At 43.1% G+C, this 20,650-nt stretch overlaps 1 protein-coding gene across 1 annotated transcript in view; it reads right to left on the reverse strand.

Annotated features, from left to right (window-relative positions):
- Window positions 1-971: 971 nt before the first annotated feature.
- Window positions 972-20,650, reverse strand: part of TTLL3 (tubulin tyrosine ligase like 3) — a 50,018-nt gene continuing 30,339 nt past the window's right edge. The window contains exons 8-16 of the mRNA XM_073591979.1: window positions 18,779-18,907; window positions 14,849-14,963; window positions 14,094-14,222; window positions 11,897-12,083; window positions 10,203-10,351; window positions 9,442-9,685; window positions 7,998-8,433; window positions 6,945-7,545; window positions 972-4,138 (exon numbers count right to left, since the gene is read on the reverse strand). Coding sequence (XP_073448080.1) covers window positions 3,942-4,138; window positions 6,945-7,545; window positions 7,998-8,433; window positions 9,442-9,685; window positions 10,203-10,351; window positions 11,897-12,083; window positions 14,094-14,222; window positions 14,849-14,963; window positions 18,779-18,907 — 2,187 coding nt within the window. The 3' untranslated portion in view covers window positions 972-3,941. The remainder of the gene's footprint in view (window positions 4,139-6,944; window positions 7,546-7,997; window positions 8,434-9,441; window positions 9,686-10,202; window positions 10,352-11,896; window positions 12,084-14,093; window positions 14,223-14,848; window positions 14,964-18,778; window positions 18,908-20,650) is intronic.

Here is a 20,650-nt window from a genome sequence, read left to right on the forward strand (position 1 = left end):
TTTTATCAATCCACTGCAGTACATGTGTTATGCTCACATTTAATGTGTGATGCGAATGAGCCCTAAAATGAAACCTGGGTTTACTTTAGGCTGCCTGCAGATGTTAGCAGTTGGATGCCCCGTACACACACACGGACATTGATCGGACATTCCGACAACAAAATCCTAGGATTTTTTCCGACGGATGTTGGCTCAAACTTGTCTTGCATACACACGGTCACACAAAGTTGTCGGAAAATCCGATCGTTCTAAACGCGGTGACGTAAAACACGTATGTCGGGACTATAAACGGGGCAGTGGCCAATAGCTTTCATCTCTTTATTTATTCTGAGCATGCGTGGCACTTTGTGCGTCGGATTTGTGTACACATGATCGGAATTTCCGACAACGGATTTTGTTGTCGGAAAATTTTATATCCTGCTCTCAAACTTTGTGTGTCGGAAAATCCGATGGAAAATGTGTGATGGAGCCTACACACGGTCGGAATTTCCGACAACAAGGTCCTATCACACATTTTCCGTCGGAAAATCCGACCGTGTGTACGGGGCAGGACAGGCGGGCACCATTCACTTTATAAAATGCAGGTTTGTGCCCATGGAATGAAGAGGCGCATGTCTTGTGAAAAAAACTCCACCCCCAGGTTTTCTCGTCTGCGGGAGTGCTCAACAATTGTCTGGGAAAACCCAAATTAAAAAATAAATTTTCCCCCATAGAAAACTCATACAGGGGATGCCCTGGGTAAGAGAGCGCATACAGACATAAAGGGGTTGGTTTTAATATAGGCAAATGGGCTATTACTTTGTAAGGGCAGTTGCACTTTGCAAGGGAATTTTCCTCCGAGTCTGGTGTATGTGGTGAAGCTCTGCTGTCTTCCATCATCAAATCATATGCAAGAAAAATGCTGTTTTTTTTTTTTTTTTGGGGGGGGGGGGCGGGTATTTCCCTTGCACGTGATTGGGTATTCCTTGCAAAGTGAACCTTCACCACATCCTCTAAGCTCTGGGGCGAATTTCCCTGCAAAGTGCAACTTACCTAGCACAGTGAACAGCCTATTTGCCTTTAGTTCATGAAATTTCCTGATCTGACTGTAACCCTGTGGATCAAGCAAATACGATCCCGATCCTGGACTCTCAGTGACACAAACCTAACAGGGAATATGAAACGGCCAGAAGAAAACACACAGCAAGCAGCTCTAAAACTTTATTTGCACAGAGCTGGGACAACCAGCGCCATCACATTTCTGCAGGGAGGTAACGGTAGACAGTGGAACAAGTTTATCATACTGGTGAAGGCTGAACGACAGAAAATGAATGGGCTTTGTGCATTTTTTTTTCTGCAGTGATTGTTAATTTCCCAAACAGTTTTTACCAATCAGTACAGGAAATGTATAATACAGTTGCAAGTATGATATAGTGAATCGCGCCATTTTCAGCCTGTAGTGGGCCTCACAAACAGCACAGGTCTCGTAGTCCCTGAAGTCTTTAAGATGTACGTCTGACCAAAATAAAAAAGTGTGCACAATTATTTATATATATATATATATATTATGACATTTCTTTTTTTTTTTTCTTCTTTTTAAAAATGCTGCAAGTTCTTAAAAATACCTGTTGACCCTGTCAAACATCCCGTGTCCTTTCTGAAACTGACCATGCTGCCTCTGCTGCACTGAAATCCCAAGCAGTGTTGTCAGCCCCGTCTGAGTTCTCCTCTACTGGACTACAGTACACTTTTTCCCTTGGGTTATAGAGAGGGGGAGGTGTTTTGTAGTCCACCAGACGATAACTGGACAGGGCTGACAACACTGCTTGAGATTTCAGTGCAGCAGAGGCAGCGTTGTCAGTTCACTGGATTTCTGGCAGATTTAATTGGTAATCTTCTGTACTTGCAGAATTTTTAAAGAGATAAAACCAAAGGATAATATGCATCAATGGTAGAAATATGCTGAATATGTCTTTAAACAGGGAAGCTCAGGGAAGGTAGCACCATTGAAGACTGTGGAATGGTCCACACACCCAGGGTCCCAGGCTTCTCGAACGCTGATTGTAAAGACAGCAGCAGTAGTAGGAGCTTATTGGGTGACTCAATTCAAAATGCAATTTTTATTATTTTTTTGGTGGAGAGACGCTACTAGTTCAATACTTTGAGTCATCCAATCAGATCAAGTATGTAGGTAAGGAAAGTCACAGAAGATTCAAATCCTGAGTGCTTTTTTTTCAGGTCACAAGTTATTGAAGCAAGAAACAGCCAGGCAGCCAACGTTTTCTAAAGGATCTGTCAATAACGGCAGCCACCATGCTTCTCTAAAGCAAACCTGCCACTTCCCCTAACCAATATAACTAACTTTACAAATATAGATAAGACAGCACCAGGTTCTGATTGGTTACATGCGTCTACCAATGCAGGGCACCCTAGGAGACAATTTTCTCTCTTTGGAGGTGTCAAGGCTTAAAGAAAAAAAAAAACGTCCCCCAGACATTTCACAATGCAATATGGGGTCTTGCTATATAGGAAGGTGCAAAAAGCTGTGCTAGCTGCTGACTTTTTCAAAAGTCAGCATTTGCATATTGCAGGTTTCACAGTATCATGCTACAGCAATCGATTCTCATGTAAGAGATACCATTCAGCACTGGCTAGTCTGTATTTGTAAGGTTTCTGTTTGAGCTGGTGATAGGTTTACTTTAGATCAGGGATATGCAATTTGCGGACCTCCAGCTGTTGCAGAACTACAAATCCTATGAGGCATAGCAAGACTCTGATAGCCACAAGCATGACACCCAGAAGCAGAGGCATGATGGGAGTTTTGTAAGAGCTGGAGGTCCACTAATTGCATATCCCTGCTTTAGAGAGACTCTTTCACATAGAAAAAAATTGTAGGTTCTGTATACCTGTAGCTTTTTTTTAACCACTAAGCCACCGCCCACCGTCATATGACGGCGGGACGAGGCTTCTATTGTTCTGGGAGGACGTCATATGACGTCCTCGCCCTCCCGAGCCACTAGGGGGTGCCCGCTGCGTCACTCGGGACCCGGTGCGCATGCCCGGCGGCCCGATGTCCGCCGGGCACCCGCGATTGCCGGGTAACAGAGCAGGAGCGTGGATCTGTGCATGTAAACACAGATCCACGTCCTGTCAGAGAGGAGAGGAGACCGATGGCGTGTCCCTTGTACATAGGGACAGCGATCGGTCACCTCCCCCAGTCAGTCCCCTCCCCCCACAGTTAGAATCACCTCCTTAGGTCATACATTAACCCCTCGAGCGCCTCCTAGTGTTAACCCCTTCCCTGCCAGTCACATTTACACAGTAATCAATGCAATTTTATAGCATTGATCGCTGTATAAATGTGAATGGTCCCAAAAATGTGTCAAAAGTGTCCGATGTGTCCGCCGCAATATCGCAGTCACAATAAAAATTGCAGATCGCCGCCATTACTAGTAAAAAATAAATAAATAATAAAAATGCTATAAATCTATCCCCTATTTTGTAGACGCTATAACTTTTGCGCAAACCAATCAATATACGCTTATCGCAATTTTTTTTACCAAAAATATGTAGAAGAATACGTATCGGCCTAAACTGAGGAAAAAATTTGTTAAAAAAAAAAAAAAAAAAAATTGGATATTTATTATAGCAAAAAGTAAAAAATATTGTGTTTTTTCAAAATTGTCCCTCTTCTTTTGTTTATAGCGCAATAAATAAAAACCGCAGAGGTGATCAAATACCACCAAAAGAAAGCTCTATTTGTGGGGGAAAAATGATAAAAATTTAATTAGGGTGCAGTGTAACATGACCGCGCAATTGTCATTCAAAGTGCGACAGCGCTGAAAACTGAAAAATGGCTTGGGCAGGAAGGGGGTGTCAATTCAAATGTATTGAGGTGGTTAAGGTGACAGAGTGTCTTTAAAAAAAAAAAAAAGGTCAATGTGTGGACTGACAGATGAGGTTCATAGCAGCAGGGATGTGATGATGGCGGTTCCCCGTGCTGAGAGCTGTTGTGCTCCCCCATGGAACTTGCTGAACTTGGATAGCTGGAAGCGGATGGGTTTAGGGGGGGGTCTGGTGCTCTTAGAACAGCTGCATGTGGCTTGCAGAGAGGAGATTCCCTTACAGAACAGGCAGGGCATCCGATGAGGGTCAAGTCCTGCATGATAAAGAAGGTTAGTTTAGTAACAAGGTCTGCCTTACATATAGGAGATACCGGCATATACACTATATTGTCAAAAGTCTTGGGACCTGCCTTAACACGCACGTGAACTTTAATGGCATCCCAGTCTTAGTCCACAGGGTTTAATATGGAGTTGGCCCACCCTTTGCAGCTATAACAGCTTCAACTCTTCTGGGAAGGCTGTCCACAAGGTTTAGGAGTGTGTCTATGACCATTCTTCCAGAAGCACATTTGTGAGGTCAGGCACTGATGTTGGACGAGAAGGCCTGGCTTGCAGTCTCCGCTCTAATTCATCCCAAAGGTGTTTTATCGGGTTAAGGTCAGGGCTCTTTGCAGGCCAATCATGTTCCTCCACCCCAAACTTGCTCATCCATGTCTTTATGGACTTGGCTTTTTGATTGGCTGAGACAGCAGCGGGCGCCGTTGGCCTTCGCTGCTGTCAATCAAAGTCAGTGAGCCAAGAGGGGTCAGGGCCGAGCCACAAGACTTTAATATCACTTTAAGTTGAATTAATTTCCTTATTCCCAGGTAACTTTGTTGGACTGTGCACATAGTAACTAAATGAATGGTCCCTCAACCTCAATACAAAAAGATTCTTATTAGAATATTCACGTTATGCTCACAAGAAGCGATGTTGCAGCATTGTCTCAGCAGCCCGGGACTCCCCTCTTCATTGGCTGAGATAGCAGCGTGGCGTCATTGGCTCCTGCTGCTGTCAAGCAGCCAATAAGAAGAGAAAGGGGACAGGGCTGGGCTGTGGCTCCGTGTCTGAATGGACACAGGGAGCTGAGGCTCGGCTAGGGTGCCCCCATAGCAAGCTGCTTGCTGTGGGGGCACTCACCAGATGGAAGGGACCCGAGAAGAGGAGGGATCTGGGCTGCTCTGTGCAAAACCACTACACAGAGCAGGTAAGTATAACATGTTTGTTATTTTTAACTAAAAAAAAAAAAACAAGACTTAACAATCGCTTTTACAAAAAGCCCCAAACTATTGCATCATATCATCCAAATGAAACCAATGAATATGAATGAATTGTTTTCATTATAATTTCTTTCAGATTAGTTGAAATTTGTTGCAATTGTGATTCAGAGATTCGGATACATCCGAATCTCAGAATGACCAAAATATTGTCCGAATTTCAATTCATAATGAAACGAATTGCACGAGTCTAGTTGGAGATACTATAAAACAATTCAAAACCTTGTGCTAAGGTGCTAAATAAAATAAATACAGTATATACACGTACAAAACTGCAGCCACTGTGCAAAGGTGCTACAACCTTAGTGATAAAGAAAATATATAAAACCAGCGCTAGCAGCACATATTATTCTAAGCAATTCATAGTAATTGGCAGCATATATTATTCTATACAATTTGTGATATTGGTGCCATTTGAATCAAAATATTAGTGCCATACAAAATACAACAAAAATTATATACATATGCACACAAATCTATAAAGTGCTTCGTGCTTGTATAATAAAAAGTGCAACGGTGCTCCAAACTTGCAAGGTGTGAGGTGCCACACTCCCCCTTTGGTGACCCCACTCACCAGAAACAATGGATCCTCAGCTTCACAGTCCGGGGTCTAAAAAGCTGTGATCTAATGATCCGGGATATACAAGATGGTTGCTCAAAAAGATTCTTCCAAGAGGGTTGCTTATAGAAAGGATACGCCACACTCAATGGATGGGGAGACAAAGAAGAGGCCCATAGTGAAGTACCACTGGTTAAACTATAAAGCGCAATCTAGACGCCACATACAAGATATCTGGCAAAAACAGGCATTAGTAAGAACATCCGAGTCCGCCGCTGTATGGCGTGCATTCCACGGAGGCGGAAATTGCGTCAATGATTAACGTGAACCAGAAGTGCGTCGACGCGTTTCGCCCCTCCAGGGCATCATCAGAGGAGGGGTGAAATGCGTCGACGCACTTCCAGTTCGTGTTAACCACTGACGCAATTTCCACCTCCGTGAAATGCATGCCATACAGCAGCGGACTCGGATGTTCTTACTGATGCCTGTTTTTGCCAGATATCTTGTAAGTGGTACCTAGATTGCGCTTTATAGTTTAACCCAGCGGTACTTCACTATGAGCCTTTTCTTTGTCTCCCCATCAATTGAGTGTGGCGTATCCTCTCTATAAGCAACCCTCTTGGAAGAATCTTTTTGAGCAACATCTTGTATATCCCAGATCATTAGATCACAGCCTTTTAGACCCCAGACTGCGAAGCTGAGGGTCCATTGTTTCTGGTGAATGGAGTCACCAAAGGGGGAGTGTGGCACCTCACACCTTGCAAGTTTTGGAGCACCATTGCACTTTTTATTATACAAGCACCAAGCACTTTATAGATTTGTGTGCATATGTATATCATTTTTGTTGTATTTTGTATGGCATTAATATATATTGATTAAAATGGCACCAATATCACGAATTGTATAGAATAATATATGCTGCCAATTACTACGAATTGTTTAGAATAATATGTGCTGCTAGTGCTGTTTTATATATTTTCTTTATCATAGTTGGAGATACTGGCTTTAGCACAGCCCTTGGGTAACTCTTATTATTATTATTATACAGGATTAATATAGCGCCAACAGTTTGCGCAGTGCTCTACAACATGAACACCAAATGAACAAGCTGTCCTCATTAAAAGTGTATTATCCCTTTAAGTTAGTGATTAGTTCAGAACATTTGAAGCAATGAACCAATTAAACTGTCACTTTCTTGGAAAAAAAATTATGAGTGTATGCTTTAAAAATGACAGATCTCTTTACCTGCCCTTGACGCCTTCTTAAGAAACTGCATTTCTCCCGAGTCAAGGCTTGTAATCTTCAGATCCAGGCGTGAAGCATCTTTCTGTCCAATCGAGCGTTTTGTTATAGGAGGCTTTTCTGAAAGACACAGCTTAGGAGCAGCAAGCAAACGTTGGTGAAGCTGTATGACTCTGGCCGTGCTTGCTCCATGCACAAGCGATTTTGTGTCCTTGTGGTCAACACTGAGCCTGTCAGAGAGCCTGACCAACTCTATTCTCTCGGATCCACACCGAGCTTCTGTCATTGCTTTGTTTTCTTTATCGACGAATGTGGTCCTTGCCCTGCTCAAGGTGTGCGGAGTTTTACTGCGATGAGTTGCTTTGAATGTTGAATATGGGATGACGGGTGGGTGTTTGGTGGTATCATGAGTCCCAGAAAAACTTGTTGCTGTTGACACCTTGGCTTGCACCATGGAGAGGGATCTTTGGTGGTTGATCAGATGAGTCATGCCTGGGTTGACAAGGATATTGGGATGTCTTAGATGAGGGACACGTGGCTTTTTCACCATGGCTCCTTCGACTAACAAATTTATTCCAACGTATTGAGGGACGTCCACTGCAGCCTGTAATACAATAAAGATGTTATCACAGATGTCTATCACTGGTCTTGTGTAAAGCAAGGTATCTGATGTTACAGACAGTTTTCAGGAGTATTATCTGCTCTAGATTTACCACTGAAGTGGTCTACTTGTTATAGAGATGGAAGGTTTCTCTGGGAACTTTACCAGATAACTACTAGTCAACTCTACCAGGAAGGACAATCCTGAGGAGGATCAAAATGATGTGATTATATCTCCCAGATGGCCTGAAAACACATTGGAATCCAACAGAAAGAACAGAATGAGAGTTGTGACATCTCATTACTTATATCTAAAAAAAACACATAATTACAATAGTGGTCCGAACACCAATATTGGATGTCTCCATATATTTTGTTACAGAACTTTTGTCCTCTGGACGTTGGAATTTCAACATTTCATTTTTAGGGTGTCTCATGTTCATGGATTATCTGTACCTGTTTATAGATGAGCTCAAAGCCGCCAACATCACAGTTGCGATCGTGCTTCCTATCTATGATGATGCGTATAGTGTCCTCTTGAACGCTGGCACACATTCTGGTGGTCACTTCCGTTGAAGGTGCCATGGTTGGACTGGCATTGATTTCAATCAGCCAGGGCTTGAAGTCCTCTCCAAACATGAAGTCTGCCCCGTATAATTCAAAGCTGCTTTTCCTGAACTCCACAACATCCTGAGCGCTCTGCATGGCGTGTATGATGATGGCTTTCATCCCTGGGACAATTATGTCTGTCCAGGCACGTCTTTCTCCTAGCCTCTGAAGATGGGCCTGGAATTGTTCACTGGACCACATATTGTCCAAAGGCACCTGAGGGTGGCGATGACGGGAATTCTCAAAATTCTTCTGGATGGAGTTGTTGCATAAATGAATGGAGCTAAGGGAACAAGATTAGACTGTGTTATGTACTATACATTATTACATCTCAATAAAATGTAAGCACTTAGTTTTTCTGAAATTCCTGATGGCCAGGCATGGTTGTCAAATGAAATACAGTGTACATGAATGTCAGAAAGACTTAAAGCATCCAGTGCAGTCTGGTTTAGCAGACTTTGCACTTGCACTTTGTTAGGCAATTTAGGCTCCTGTCACATGATTCTGCTTATCCTCCACCTTATTATCCAGTGTGTGTTAAAGCAGTGGTCATCAACCCTGTCCTCAGGGCCCACTAACAGGCCAGGTTTTATGTATTACCTTGGGGAGATGCAGACTAGAACACTGCAATCACTGAGCAGCAAAGGATATCACCTGTGATGTATTCAGTTATCTTGCAAACCTGGCCTGTTAGTGGGCCCTGAGGACAGGGTTGATGACCACTGTGTTAAAGGCTACACTGGGGAGAGGGAGGGAAGTACTGAAATCATGGAACACATTGGCCAGCCTCAGACTTACAACCATTTCAAAAAGGAAACCAACAGGAATATGTATTTAGCATGGGGAAAGTCAACTACACAAGATAAATATCAGAGCCATTGAGCTGCTAAGTTGTGTTCATTGAGTTGTTTGGAATAAAAAATCTCCATCGTTCAATGGATCCTATCTATCAAAGTATACATGCAAAATAAATTAGGCAAAGTTTGGTTCAACCATACATTGTGTAGCTCCATATATAGGGTGGGACAAAGGTAGGTATTCATTACCTCTACATTATACATTGATGTATAATATACTTGATAATGGGGCCCCTCGCCATTTTGCTTTGTATGGAGTTACCTTGACAACACGTTTCCACAGAATTGGATCAGGTGACATGACAGCATGTATATGGCCCTAGCGGATAGGAACTGTGCAAACCAAACTTTGTAGCCTGCCCTGCATGTTTAGCATATAAAAATAAAGGTGTTTTTAAAAACACTAGTTTCTATATAGTCCCAACTTAACCTACGTGTCGAGATTCTCCAGGGAGAATGGCTGGGTTGAAAAGCGGACATAACACTCTCGGTAAAACCATATGGTCAGCGGATTCCAGTCTGTCACCAGAAACCACTGGCGGACATCAAACTTTGTGCCAAAGATGAGCAGCGGCCTCTCAATGTATTTCTGCACCACCCATTTGCCATCCTTAACGATCATGGGATCACAATCCACCAACTTCAGGATTTCCTCCAGGCGATCCATACAGATTATTCCTGGGGAAAAAGAAGGTCAACCATGTTAAAGATTCCACTAACCTCATCCATCTGCCTTGGATGTGCTCAACACATATGGAACGACTAGAACTATTTTGTTGTATAGTATGTGCAGATGTACAAAAATAATATTTTGCCGTGCAATGCTGGGGCCTTAGGTTCAGTCCTGATCAGGTCCACATCTACATGAAGTCTGTATGTGCTTTTTGTGTTTGCACAGTTTTCTTCCAGGTGCTCCTGTGTCCTTTATATCTACAAGGTAGGTTCATAGGCATTTGATACATGTTGACTACTAGCCCTTTCAGGGTCTGTGAGCTACATAAAATGTTGGCACCATATAATAGGAGGTGAGGGGCAGAGACTCCAGTTTCCATTCATAACTGAAATATTGATTTTAGGAGGGCTGACTGTTTTGTTGTAATGCATTGGGGCAGAGAAAACCAAAGCTCCAGACATAATGGATTGGGTATGGCAAGGTATGGCAGGACTTGAGGTCATGCGAATCTTGTTCTCTCACCTCTACCTCTAGATTTTGCACCTGGTTTAACAATCCAGATGTTTCTGTCTCCTTCAATGTCCAGCTGTGGGTTTGCTTCTGTTAATCGTCCTAATACCTGATCACACTGGTCCACATAAGAGGAAGATTGATCTATCACGGCTCCGTCACTGCAATAAGATAGGAAGCGATTATTTAAAAGCCTGTACATACTACTCTAATGTTTCAGTGGATATTTCTGGTTCCATGACTCCGCTCCACCATTCCCCCCCAGGCTACACATTCCAGCTGCGACCCAACATTGGGTCTTGTTACCGCATACTGCTAGCATACTCTATGAGGCAAGACAACATACTGCAAAACTCAGTTTTCCTAATACATTTTTTCAGTCAGGAAACACCTCAACATGTTCTTACTCTCTGATGCTTTTTATTATATCTTTCCGTCTAGTCCTAATATTTACACAGCCCCATCATACCTCACAACCAGGTAGATAACACTACTTACAGTTCATAAATACAGTAGTGTTCTCTTTCTACCCCTAGACCACTGATTGGACAGTATAGGTATCAGGGGTGGCCCATCTAGTAAGGATGGACCAGCGGCGCCCCCCCCGTCCATGCGTCTGGCCCCCTTGCATGACGACGGATGCTTGGATTCCAGTGGGGGGGTGTTTTTTTTTAAGCATCTGATTAGAGCCAGAGGCTCTAACAGGCTTCAAAATAGGGTGGGCTCGGGGTGCAGACCACTGCGCTACGAGCCCACCAGGTGTGTTACAATAGCGAATAAATATTTGCTATTGAAACACTGATCCTCCTCCCGGTGAGTTTGAGACCAGTTTCCCAATTGGCCAAAAGGAGAGGTGTTCCGATTGGCCGCCGAGGAGGGAGGAGATGGAAGCCGCCCTGATGCCCGCAAGGAAAGAGGAAGTCGCCTGTGATGCCCACCACCTGGGTGAAGCGCTGCCCGCCATAGCTTGCGTAAGTGCTCCAACCCGACCAACCAGACTGGGGTATGTGCTAGAAATGGTAATATGGTAGGGGGAGAGGGGATTTGTGCTAGGAGTGGAGTTTTTTTTTTTTTTGGGGGGGGGGTACTTGTGCTAGAAGGGGACATTTTGGGGGGATTTTTGCCAGGATGCAGGAGAATTTGTGCTGCTAGGGAGGATATGGAGTGGGAGGAGAGAATTTGTGCTCAGAGGGGAAATTTGAGGGGTAGAGGATTTGTACTAGGAGGGGGGAATTTTTTCTAGGGGGGGGGTGAATTTGTGCTGGAGCCATATGGGGAATGAGATTGAGAAGATTTGAGCTGGGGTGGTTGGGGGGGGAAAGATCAAAGATTTGTGTTAGGAAGGGGATTTCAGCAGGAGGGAAATTTGTATTGGGAGGAAGGGGATTTATGCTTAGGGGGTAAGCATGCAAATTAGTGCTCACATTTTTTTTTTGGGGAGTTGATTTTTGCTCATACAATGTGGGGGGGGGGGGGCGCAACTTGGCATGTTAGCCCTTGGCTCTAGATGACATTGTCCCGGCACTAATACCGGGTCATATTTAAGTTGTTACACTAGTTGCATCTAAAGAAAAATGAATAATCTATTAATGAATACCTAGCAGAATTAAACAATGTTTTTAGACCTGCTTGGAGTTTTAAGCTCACCTCAAATGTCCAATAATATAAAAATAACATCACAAATGATTCCTTGTGTGTTCACTTACTGGATGACCTGATAATAATGACGCAGGAATGCTTCCCACGCTGCATCTGTCATGACGGAAGCCGAGTATGTTTCCATGTCAATGTCATCATGTTCCAGGCTGTTCAGGTAGGTCTCACAGGCCTGGATGGCGGTAGTGATCACCTGGGCTGGCACGTGCCCTCCATGTTTATTTGTTCTTTTGGCATCTGCCGACAGGAAGGAAACAAGAATACAAGTGGGGCTTGGGCAGTGGTGTGAACTATAGTAACCAATCAAGGTCCTCCTTTGATTTTCTTATACATGCTACAAGAGATGAAACCTCATTGGCTGCTATGGCCAAAAGGACATTATTTTTGTTTACTCCATTTTTTTTTTTTTTTTAGCGGGAACCTTTAAGCAATTGCCCTAATAGCAGGAATCTCAATGCACTTAGCTTACCTACAGCACGTCAGGGCTCCACAGTAAGTGCAGAAAGATGTTAGTGGAATTACATACTTCCTCTATAGCAGGCCCAGTGGCCTAATGGAAAAAGCATCAGCCTCTGGAGCTGGAGATTGTGGGTTTGAGTCCCATCTGGGTTGCAAGATTTATAGCACAATTCAGTTACTCTATTAAGATTGGAAATTTAATAGCCATATGCAGTGTTTAGGTAAATTGTGAGTTTCAACTGTAAGTGAATTTAAAGTGACAAAAGTATGGGGGCTCCCATTGTTGACTATCTCTTTGAGAACTGTTCCCTTGCTTTTATGGTGATGCTTTAGCATTAATGCTTTCTGAATAGCTGACCTGGAACATGTGTAGAGAAAAGGCATACAGACATTACTTTACAGCAGGTCAGTGACTCAAAGGTATTAGAGCCAGGGAACTACAGCTAGTAGTAGTAAGTCATACTTGTTTAGTAATGTTGAAGACATTTTGTAGCTTCTACAAGGCACTTCTTCAGTTCCAATTGTTATCAGGAAGATACCCCAACATTTATACCTACATAGGTGGCATAAACACTTTAATCCAATAAATCACAAATAATACCTGCCTTAAGGTTCAATTTGTGAAAAACAAGCAGCTGACACAATATTGCAGGCAACAATACAAGCACGATTATATAAAAAATATGGTGCAGCACTAATATTAAAAGTAGACAAAACCTGACAAAAGGTGAACACAGAGAAGTGCAAAACAATTCAAAATAATCAGGTAAGTCCATAAAGTCCTTAGATGGATGGTAGATGGTGCTCATAGGGATGTATGACATAGAGACCTTCACCCACAAACCACATGGACAGCCTCTCACCAAATAGATTTGGCCTTGCGGTCAAAAAGTGCAGTCAAACATCTCCTTCAGAAATGTAAAATCTCTTAGCTTCTCCCTTGGGCAAACAAATTCAGTAGTTGTTCCTACCCTGATGACCATCAGAACTTCCAATAGGCAGTAGTCAGAAAGAGAGACATCTCATAGTACTGTGAGTTTGTTAAAAACGATCATTTATTTCAAATAAAAAAATGCACTTGCATGTCAAAACATAGAAAACCGCATTGGAAAGTTTCAAACCAACAAGATGGCTGCTGCGTCCAACGGCGATGATGTCACCCGCCATGACTCCACCCTACTCGTTTTGTCGTCAATGAGGGGTCTGGCTACGAAGGAACCTTGCGCTATTTATATGCAGAGAGATTACCATGAAATGTGTAAATGTTGAGTTCCAAGAACAGGATCGGAGATGTCAAAGTTGTGGAACCACCAAGTTCTTGTTATGTAACCCATCTTTTCACTCCTCCCATCCTGTTCTTAGACAATTAACATCTACACATTTCATGGTAGCTGGATTAATATGTCTGTGTATGTGGATGCTGGGTTATATTCCTCACACCCTTTAGAACTGAAGAAGTGGCTTGTTATAGATACAAAACATGTTCAACATTACAGAACAAGTCCAGCTGAATGTGACTAATTACTATTAGTTATACATAACCTGAATAAACTAAAACCTTCGCTGACACCAGGAAACGACATTCTCAGAGCAGGGCCAGCAGTGGCAGTTCCCATACTCGGGATAAACAAATGTCTATCCTCAGATAATAAATTGAAAAAACACTTGTTTCTGGCCTTCATCCTCTTTGATTTTATGTTTTTCTGTTTTTATATATCTGATTTATATATCTGATGACAGGTACCCTTTAAATCAGTCCAGTGCCAACATGGCGGGATCTGTGTTTACCTTGTTCATTCTTTGGATCAGTTGCATTCTCTGGGGCCAATGTGATGATCTCTGTATCTGTAGCCGAAATGCTTCTTCTTCCTGACACTCTCTTTAGAATGCCCCGAGCAGCCGTCAGCCAAAAATCTTCTAAAGGTTAAAATTCCCACAGAAATAGGCATATTTATTATGCAAAGTGAAAGTTTAGGAAGAATGTATTGTGATTTGGTTTTTCGTTTTATTTAATCTGATAGTTATAAAGTTTTACACATTACTTCATATATACTGTAGTATTGTGCTGCAGAACAGACCATTACTTCTACAGATCCTGACCTTGGACCTAACAGCATGACAGCTGAGGAAGAAAGAAGGACTATACATAAGGGGCCATGATGGTCACCCATTTTATGATTGTCTCTGTGTTTACTGACTGGTGTCCATCTCAGAGGACAATGAATATCATAGCAACTAGGCCTTATGCTGGACTTAAGAACCTGGCCTCAACATGTATGTGGCTTGTAGAAAGACTCCACCTGTTTTTTTTTAGCATTCTCCTAATTGGGTAGCAATTAAATTTAAGGTGCCTCTCTCTGTGGCTATGAATTACAGGTAACATTGAAGACAGCAGAATTTAACACTCTACCGAAAATTGTTCAGATCCATTCTTTCGACATGGAGAGGTGGAAGGAGCGCTCAAAAGGAATAGAGTATGGACTTTGGGCACCCCCTTGTATTGACCGTGTAAACAAAGTCTTAGAGGTGCTAAAAAGCCTTACCAATGAAAGCCCTCTTCTCATCTTCAGCCCCCAGTCTATAGCAACGAGGGAAAAAGGAATCAGGGTCGGCTTCATCAAACCAGTGCAGGTTCCTAAGATTGACACACAGCCCCACCTGCAAATGAAACATTTGGTCTTAGTCAATAAGTCAGTGCAATGATGGTGCCACCCTTGGAGGTTCATTATCTGTTTTGAAACCAAGTTCATCTGTCTCTAATTTCTCTCTTTTTGTAGTCTGATGTACAGACCTCTATAATTTAATATAATTTTAAGGTATATATAAGCGAAATCACTACAATCTCATATAATTCGGGGTTATAACATGGTCAATTCGGTCCTACACCTCAGTATGCGTAAGGATCCCTGGGAGGCGCTTTTGCACAAACTAATCGAAGGTGCTACCAGGCATGAATGTACCCTAGTGACCCACATATTCTCGGCCACGAAACAGACGATTGCAAAAGTGTAGAAAACACCGACTCTCAGCTTTGACAAAAAGTGAAAAGTCAGGTGCATGGTGCACTATTGAATGAAAAACTGACGGTGATACTAAATAACACGCAGTTGGCAACCCTGGCTGGATAATCTTCCATCCGCACAGCCATTCGCGCGTTTCCTAGAATTGTAAGTTAATGCGGCAAATTAATTTATTCGCAATGAGCCTCTGGGGTGGAAATGGACTCCTCCGCTCTTTCCTCCCCCCCCCCTTCCGCTTTTTCTTACTCTACTTTTCCACTTTCTCATTCTCTTCTATGACTCTCTCCCCCTTGAGACTGCCTTTTTGTCCATGTACTAGCTACGTACTAGCTAAACCTATGCTAGGTCTTGTGGATGAACACATTGAGCACTAATATTTTATCTTCCTCAATAGACCCCAGTTGGGGAGTTTTTTTATCTTTTTGAAACATGAGTGCATGTTGTAATTTCCTTGTCAAAAGAAGTTTATTGAGTATACAATGTTATAAAGATACATAAAGTAAGTTTACAAGGATCTATAAAGTAAGCTCATTGTTTTACAGTAGGGTTTATATAGGTAAATATCATGAAATTTCAAATATTAAACATTGGGTTCACGTAAACCTAAATTAAAGATATATATCATTTCCTTAGTTACTTTTGTAGGTATTTAAATGATTTATACCTACTATACATATTGTTTACAAGTAGAGTGTATATAGGTCAAATAAATTCTGATAATGAGCTTTAATCATAAGGTGGAGAAAAGGAAAGAGAAAGAAGAAAAAGGGTTGAAAGGTAGAGGTATGGTCCACAAGGTTGTCCCGCTCGTCAGTTTATTATTCTTTTTAGTTCTCTTTGAAGCCTTAGAATGGGTGTCTCTGTAAGTCATTTAATCTGTTACCATGGCAACAGGACAGAGTCATTGAAATTTGACAGGAACTGTTGTTTTATCCAAGGGTGCCAAAGTTTTTCAAATTTTGGAATTTGATTTTGATCGATGGCTACCATCTTAGCATGGGACATTGTATTATTCATTCTGTGAATTGTTTCTGCTAGTACCAATGTAGGAGATTTCCATGCCTTGCATGTTGTAATTTCAAGTATCGCTCTTCTATTTGAATACTTAACATTTCAACATTGTTCAAACCAGTCACTTCTTATCTATATGAATATTGCTTGATGTTATATATCTGCGGAGGGATTCTCCCTTTGAATTTGCTCTCTGTTTTTTTGTTTTGTTTTTTAAGTGGCCTTTTTTATGACAATTACTCTTTTCTATCATATAGCTTCTCTGTGATATGCATATATTCATTTTTGTCTCCAATAAAATCTAAGTAAAATAAATTTTATCTGGTAAATTTTAAAAAATAAAATGTTTAAAAAAATCTCATATAAGCTTTTAACATGCTAAAGAAACCCTGTCATCAGACCTCACTTTTTGCATGTACCCCAGCTTTCACACCTAGTTCACATCCACTTTATCTAACAAAAGGTCACACTGTACTAAACTTTCTGCCCGCTGTAGCAAAGGAAAGTAGTGGTAAAAAAAAGTAGCATTGGGCTTAACCAATCACACAGATTCTTCATAGTGGTGTTCATACCTCTGGCCTGTAGATATCACTGCTTACCATGTATAATATTATATACCGTGGGGTCAGCAACCGGCAACCATAATGTGCCCCTCGATCTCGTCCCCACAGTCAGTGCCAAGAAAATATCATCCAGTGCCCAGGGCAAAGATGCTAAATTGCTTATGAGGAGTTGGAGGGGGGGGGGACAAAGCACAGCCTGCACCTCCTCCCAGGGCAGGACTGACAGAAGTAGTGATGCCGCTGTCACTACTCCTGTTAGCCTTATAGTAGAAGGAGATTGCAGCACCCCCATCTCTACAATACACGCTGTGCTGAGGGCATCTGTCCCTTCAGCCCACCCCTTGTCCTGAGATGTGCAGGGAAGTGGTTTCAAAATATTACTGCTACTTGATCTGGCACTGCTCCCTGCAATTCTCTGAGCTCACATAAAGGTGCCTTCCTACTGACCTCTGTACGCTGCATTACTTCCAACTGTCCTCTGCATACTGCATTACTTTCTACTGCACTCTGTATTACTTGTTACTCACCCTTGCACTCTGCATTACTTACTCCTGACCCCTGTGTGTCCTAACCAAATCATATATAGGTCTGATGGGCCAAACCAAGCCAACAAGGCCAAATCTCAGCCCAACCGGTCAGACCAGTACACGACACAACCAGCCAGGCCAGAACACAACACAGCCAGTCAGGCTAGAACTCAAGGCAGCAACCCAGACCAGAACTCAACATAGCTAGCCTGTAAGCAAGGCTGGATTTGCCGCCAGCAACAATCATGTTGGCCAAGGGCAACTCCCACCGTCTTCCTGCGACATGAACGAGATGGGGTATCATTCTCCTGTACAATGGATGGGTTCAGCCACTTTGACTACTTACATGCTCCCAGCCAAAATTCCCTCCTCCAGGAATAACAGAATGTCCACATGATCAGCCTTTGGAATGCTTTACTATGCTCAGTTCTTCCCAATACACAAGTACGCCTCTTTTACTTTTTTATCAAACATCAGCATTACTGTTTAGTACAAACTCAAAGTTAACATGAGGATGCCAACCAATGCTTCCACTTTCCTCAGCCTAAGGTTCCCTGAGATGGGTTTTCTTTGGGGCCTATATTAGGCTTACCCCATGTGGCATACCCCACTCAAACTGTCTACCCATGTGAAGTTGTTCTGCAGGTTTCCTCTTCCAATCAACCCACTATGGTTCTTCGGGACCCTGCTTATAAAGGAATTAGCTGGCCCAATCCACAGTACCCACCCAGGGGCAGGGCCTCCCTAAAAGGGGTACTACTAACCCTGCTTACAAGCCAGCTAGGCCAAGCTAAAAATGAAGGATTCATTTATATTTTTACAGTGACATTTGTATTACTATATTTTCTAAGTCTTCTTCAAACATTCTTTTTTAATGGGGCCTTGCTAGGTAAAACCCTTTAAAAAAGGGCTCCGCAAACCTGGCAATCTTTGATCTCTTCCATGTTGGTCAGGTAGATCTTCACTTCTCCAAGAATGCCTACCCCTGTCTTTATCTATACTCTGACAAGTTAGCCCCAGTTCCTGTTCCTGTTATGATATGTTCAGAATTCTTTATGAAGAAAATTATGACATCACTGTACGGCCATGTGTTTCCTTGTAATCTTCCTCCCAGACTAAAGAACACAACTTTTATGGTCCACTCCAGCTAGGGATGTGGCAGGGCCGTGTCCTTTGCCAACAATATAAAGGGTGTCCTTCTTTTCTACCTCTAAATGAAATGTACGTAACAAAAGTGCAAAGTGCCAACTATATGTTTGCACACAATTATCAGAATTTGCTATTGCCTTTAACATAAGGCCGGTCTTTATCAGGATAATATACTCATTAAGACACAAAGCGGAGGGACCCACCTTGGTGGTGAAGGAACCAGCTTTGGCGTAGTGATTCAACATTTGGTCCTTTTTCAGGAAGCGACAGTCCACGGCATCACGTCTAGTTGTCCAGATAAAATAGGGGGTCTCATTGCGAACAAGCCTTGACTGAGCAGGACATACAATGGATACTGGAAGTTAATATTTTTTAAGAAGAATTTTAAATAAACTAAAACTGAAACAGAGCACGTGGGAAGTGTTCAGGAGGAGGGAGGAGACGCACGGCCACCGTGATGCCGAGGAGTCGCAGGGGAAGCCCGACCGACCCACCAGCCTCCACTTAAAAACGGAGGGGAGACACGGAGGAAACGGAGGGGGTAAGCCGCCGCCGGCAGGCACATTTCAACATGTCAGTCTGGGGGCAGCACAGGGTAAGTGACCCGGTGACCACAGACCTCCTCGTCGCTCCAGCCAGCACCCCGCACCATACTCCCCCATTGCTGGCTCACTTACCCTGTGCTGCACCCGGACTGACATGTTGAAACGTGCCCCCCGACTGTGGCTTCCCTCCTCAGTCTCCTCCGTGTCCACCCTCCGTCTTTCAGTGGAGGCTGGTGGGTCGGTCGGGCTTCCCCTGCATCTCTTCGGCATCACGGTGGCCGTGCGTCTCCTCCCTCCTCCTCCCTCCTTGCCCAATAGGATCACTTCTCCTTTTGGCCAGTCAGGAAACAGGTCTCAGGACCCGCTTCCTGATTGGCTGGGAGGAGAATAAGTGTTACTACTGGGGAATATTAATTTTCTATTGTCACACAACTGGGTGGGCAAAGGGCACAGTGCTCTGTGTCCCGAGCCCACCTTTTTTTGAAGCCTATGAGAGCCTCTGGCTCTAATCACATGCTTCAAAAAAAACAAAAAACATTGGAATCCATGCATCCAGCGCCCTGCATGTGGATTAGGGAGCTGGACGCATGGATAGGGGGGTGGCGCCCCTGCGCTTTGCATTACGGGCCACCACTGAGTGTTACTAAACCCAGGACCCGGCATTCATTATGTCTGGTCTCCTACAGTACACTGAACATGGAAATGCAATTGTTAGTAAATATACAGTGCCAACCAAAAAATGTAAATGTATTTTTTGGGGATTTTATGTGATAGACCAACACAAAGTGGCACATAATTGTGAGGCGAAAGGAAAATTCCAAATGTTTTTCAAAATGATTTACAAATATATATGTGAAAAGTGTGGTGTGCATTTGTATTCAGCCCCCTTTACTCTGATACTCCTAACTAAACTCTAGTGGAACCAATTGCCTTCAGAAGTCACCTAATTAGTAAATGGAGTCCACCTGTGTGTAATTTTATGTCATGGAGCACTGTTCAAACCATCATCCGAAAATGTATGGCACAACTGCAAACCTACCAAGACATGGCCGTCCACCTAAACTGACAGGCCGGGCAAGGAGAGCATTAATCAGAGAAGCAACCAAGAGGTCCATGGTAACTCTGGAGGAGCTGCAGAGATCAACAGCTCAGGTGGGAGAATCTGTCCACAGGACAACTATTAGTCGTGCCCTCCACACATCTGGACTTTATAGAAGAGTGTCAAGAAGAAAGCCATAAGAAGTCCGTTTGCAGTTTACGAGAAGCCATGTGGGGGACACAACAAACATGTGGAAGAAGTTGCTCTGGTCAGATGAGATCAAAATTTAACTTTTTGGCCTAAAAGCAAAACGCTATGTGTGGTGGAAAACTAACACTGCACATCACCCTGAACACACCATCCCCACCGTGAAACATGGTGGTGGCAGCAACATGTTGTGGGGATACTTTTCTTCAGCAGGGACAGGGAAGCTGGTCTCAGTTCATGGGAAGATGGATAGAGCCAAATACAGGGCAATCTTAGAAGAAAAT

Source organism: Aquarana catesbeiana, linkage group LG07 (genome assembly GCF_042186555.1).
Source record: "Aquarana catesbeiana isolate 2022-GZ linkage group LG07, ASM4218655v1, whole genome shotgun sequence".
Taxonomy (NCBI): domain Eukaryota; kingdom Metazoa; phylum Chordata; class Amphibia; order Anura; family Ranidae; genus Aquarana; species Aquarana catesbeiana.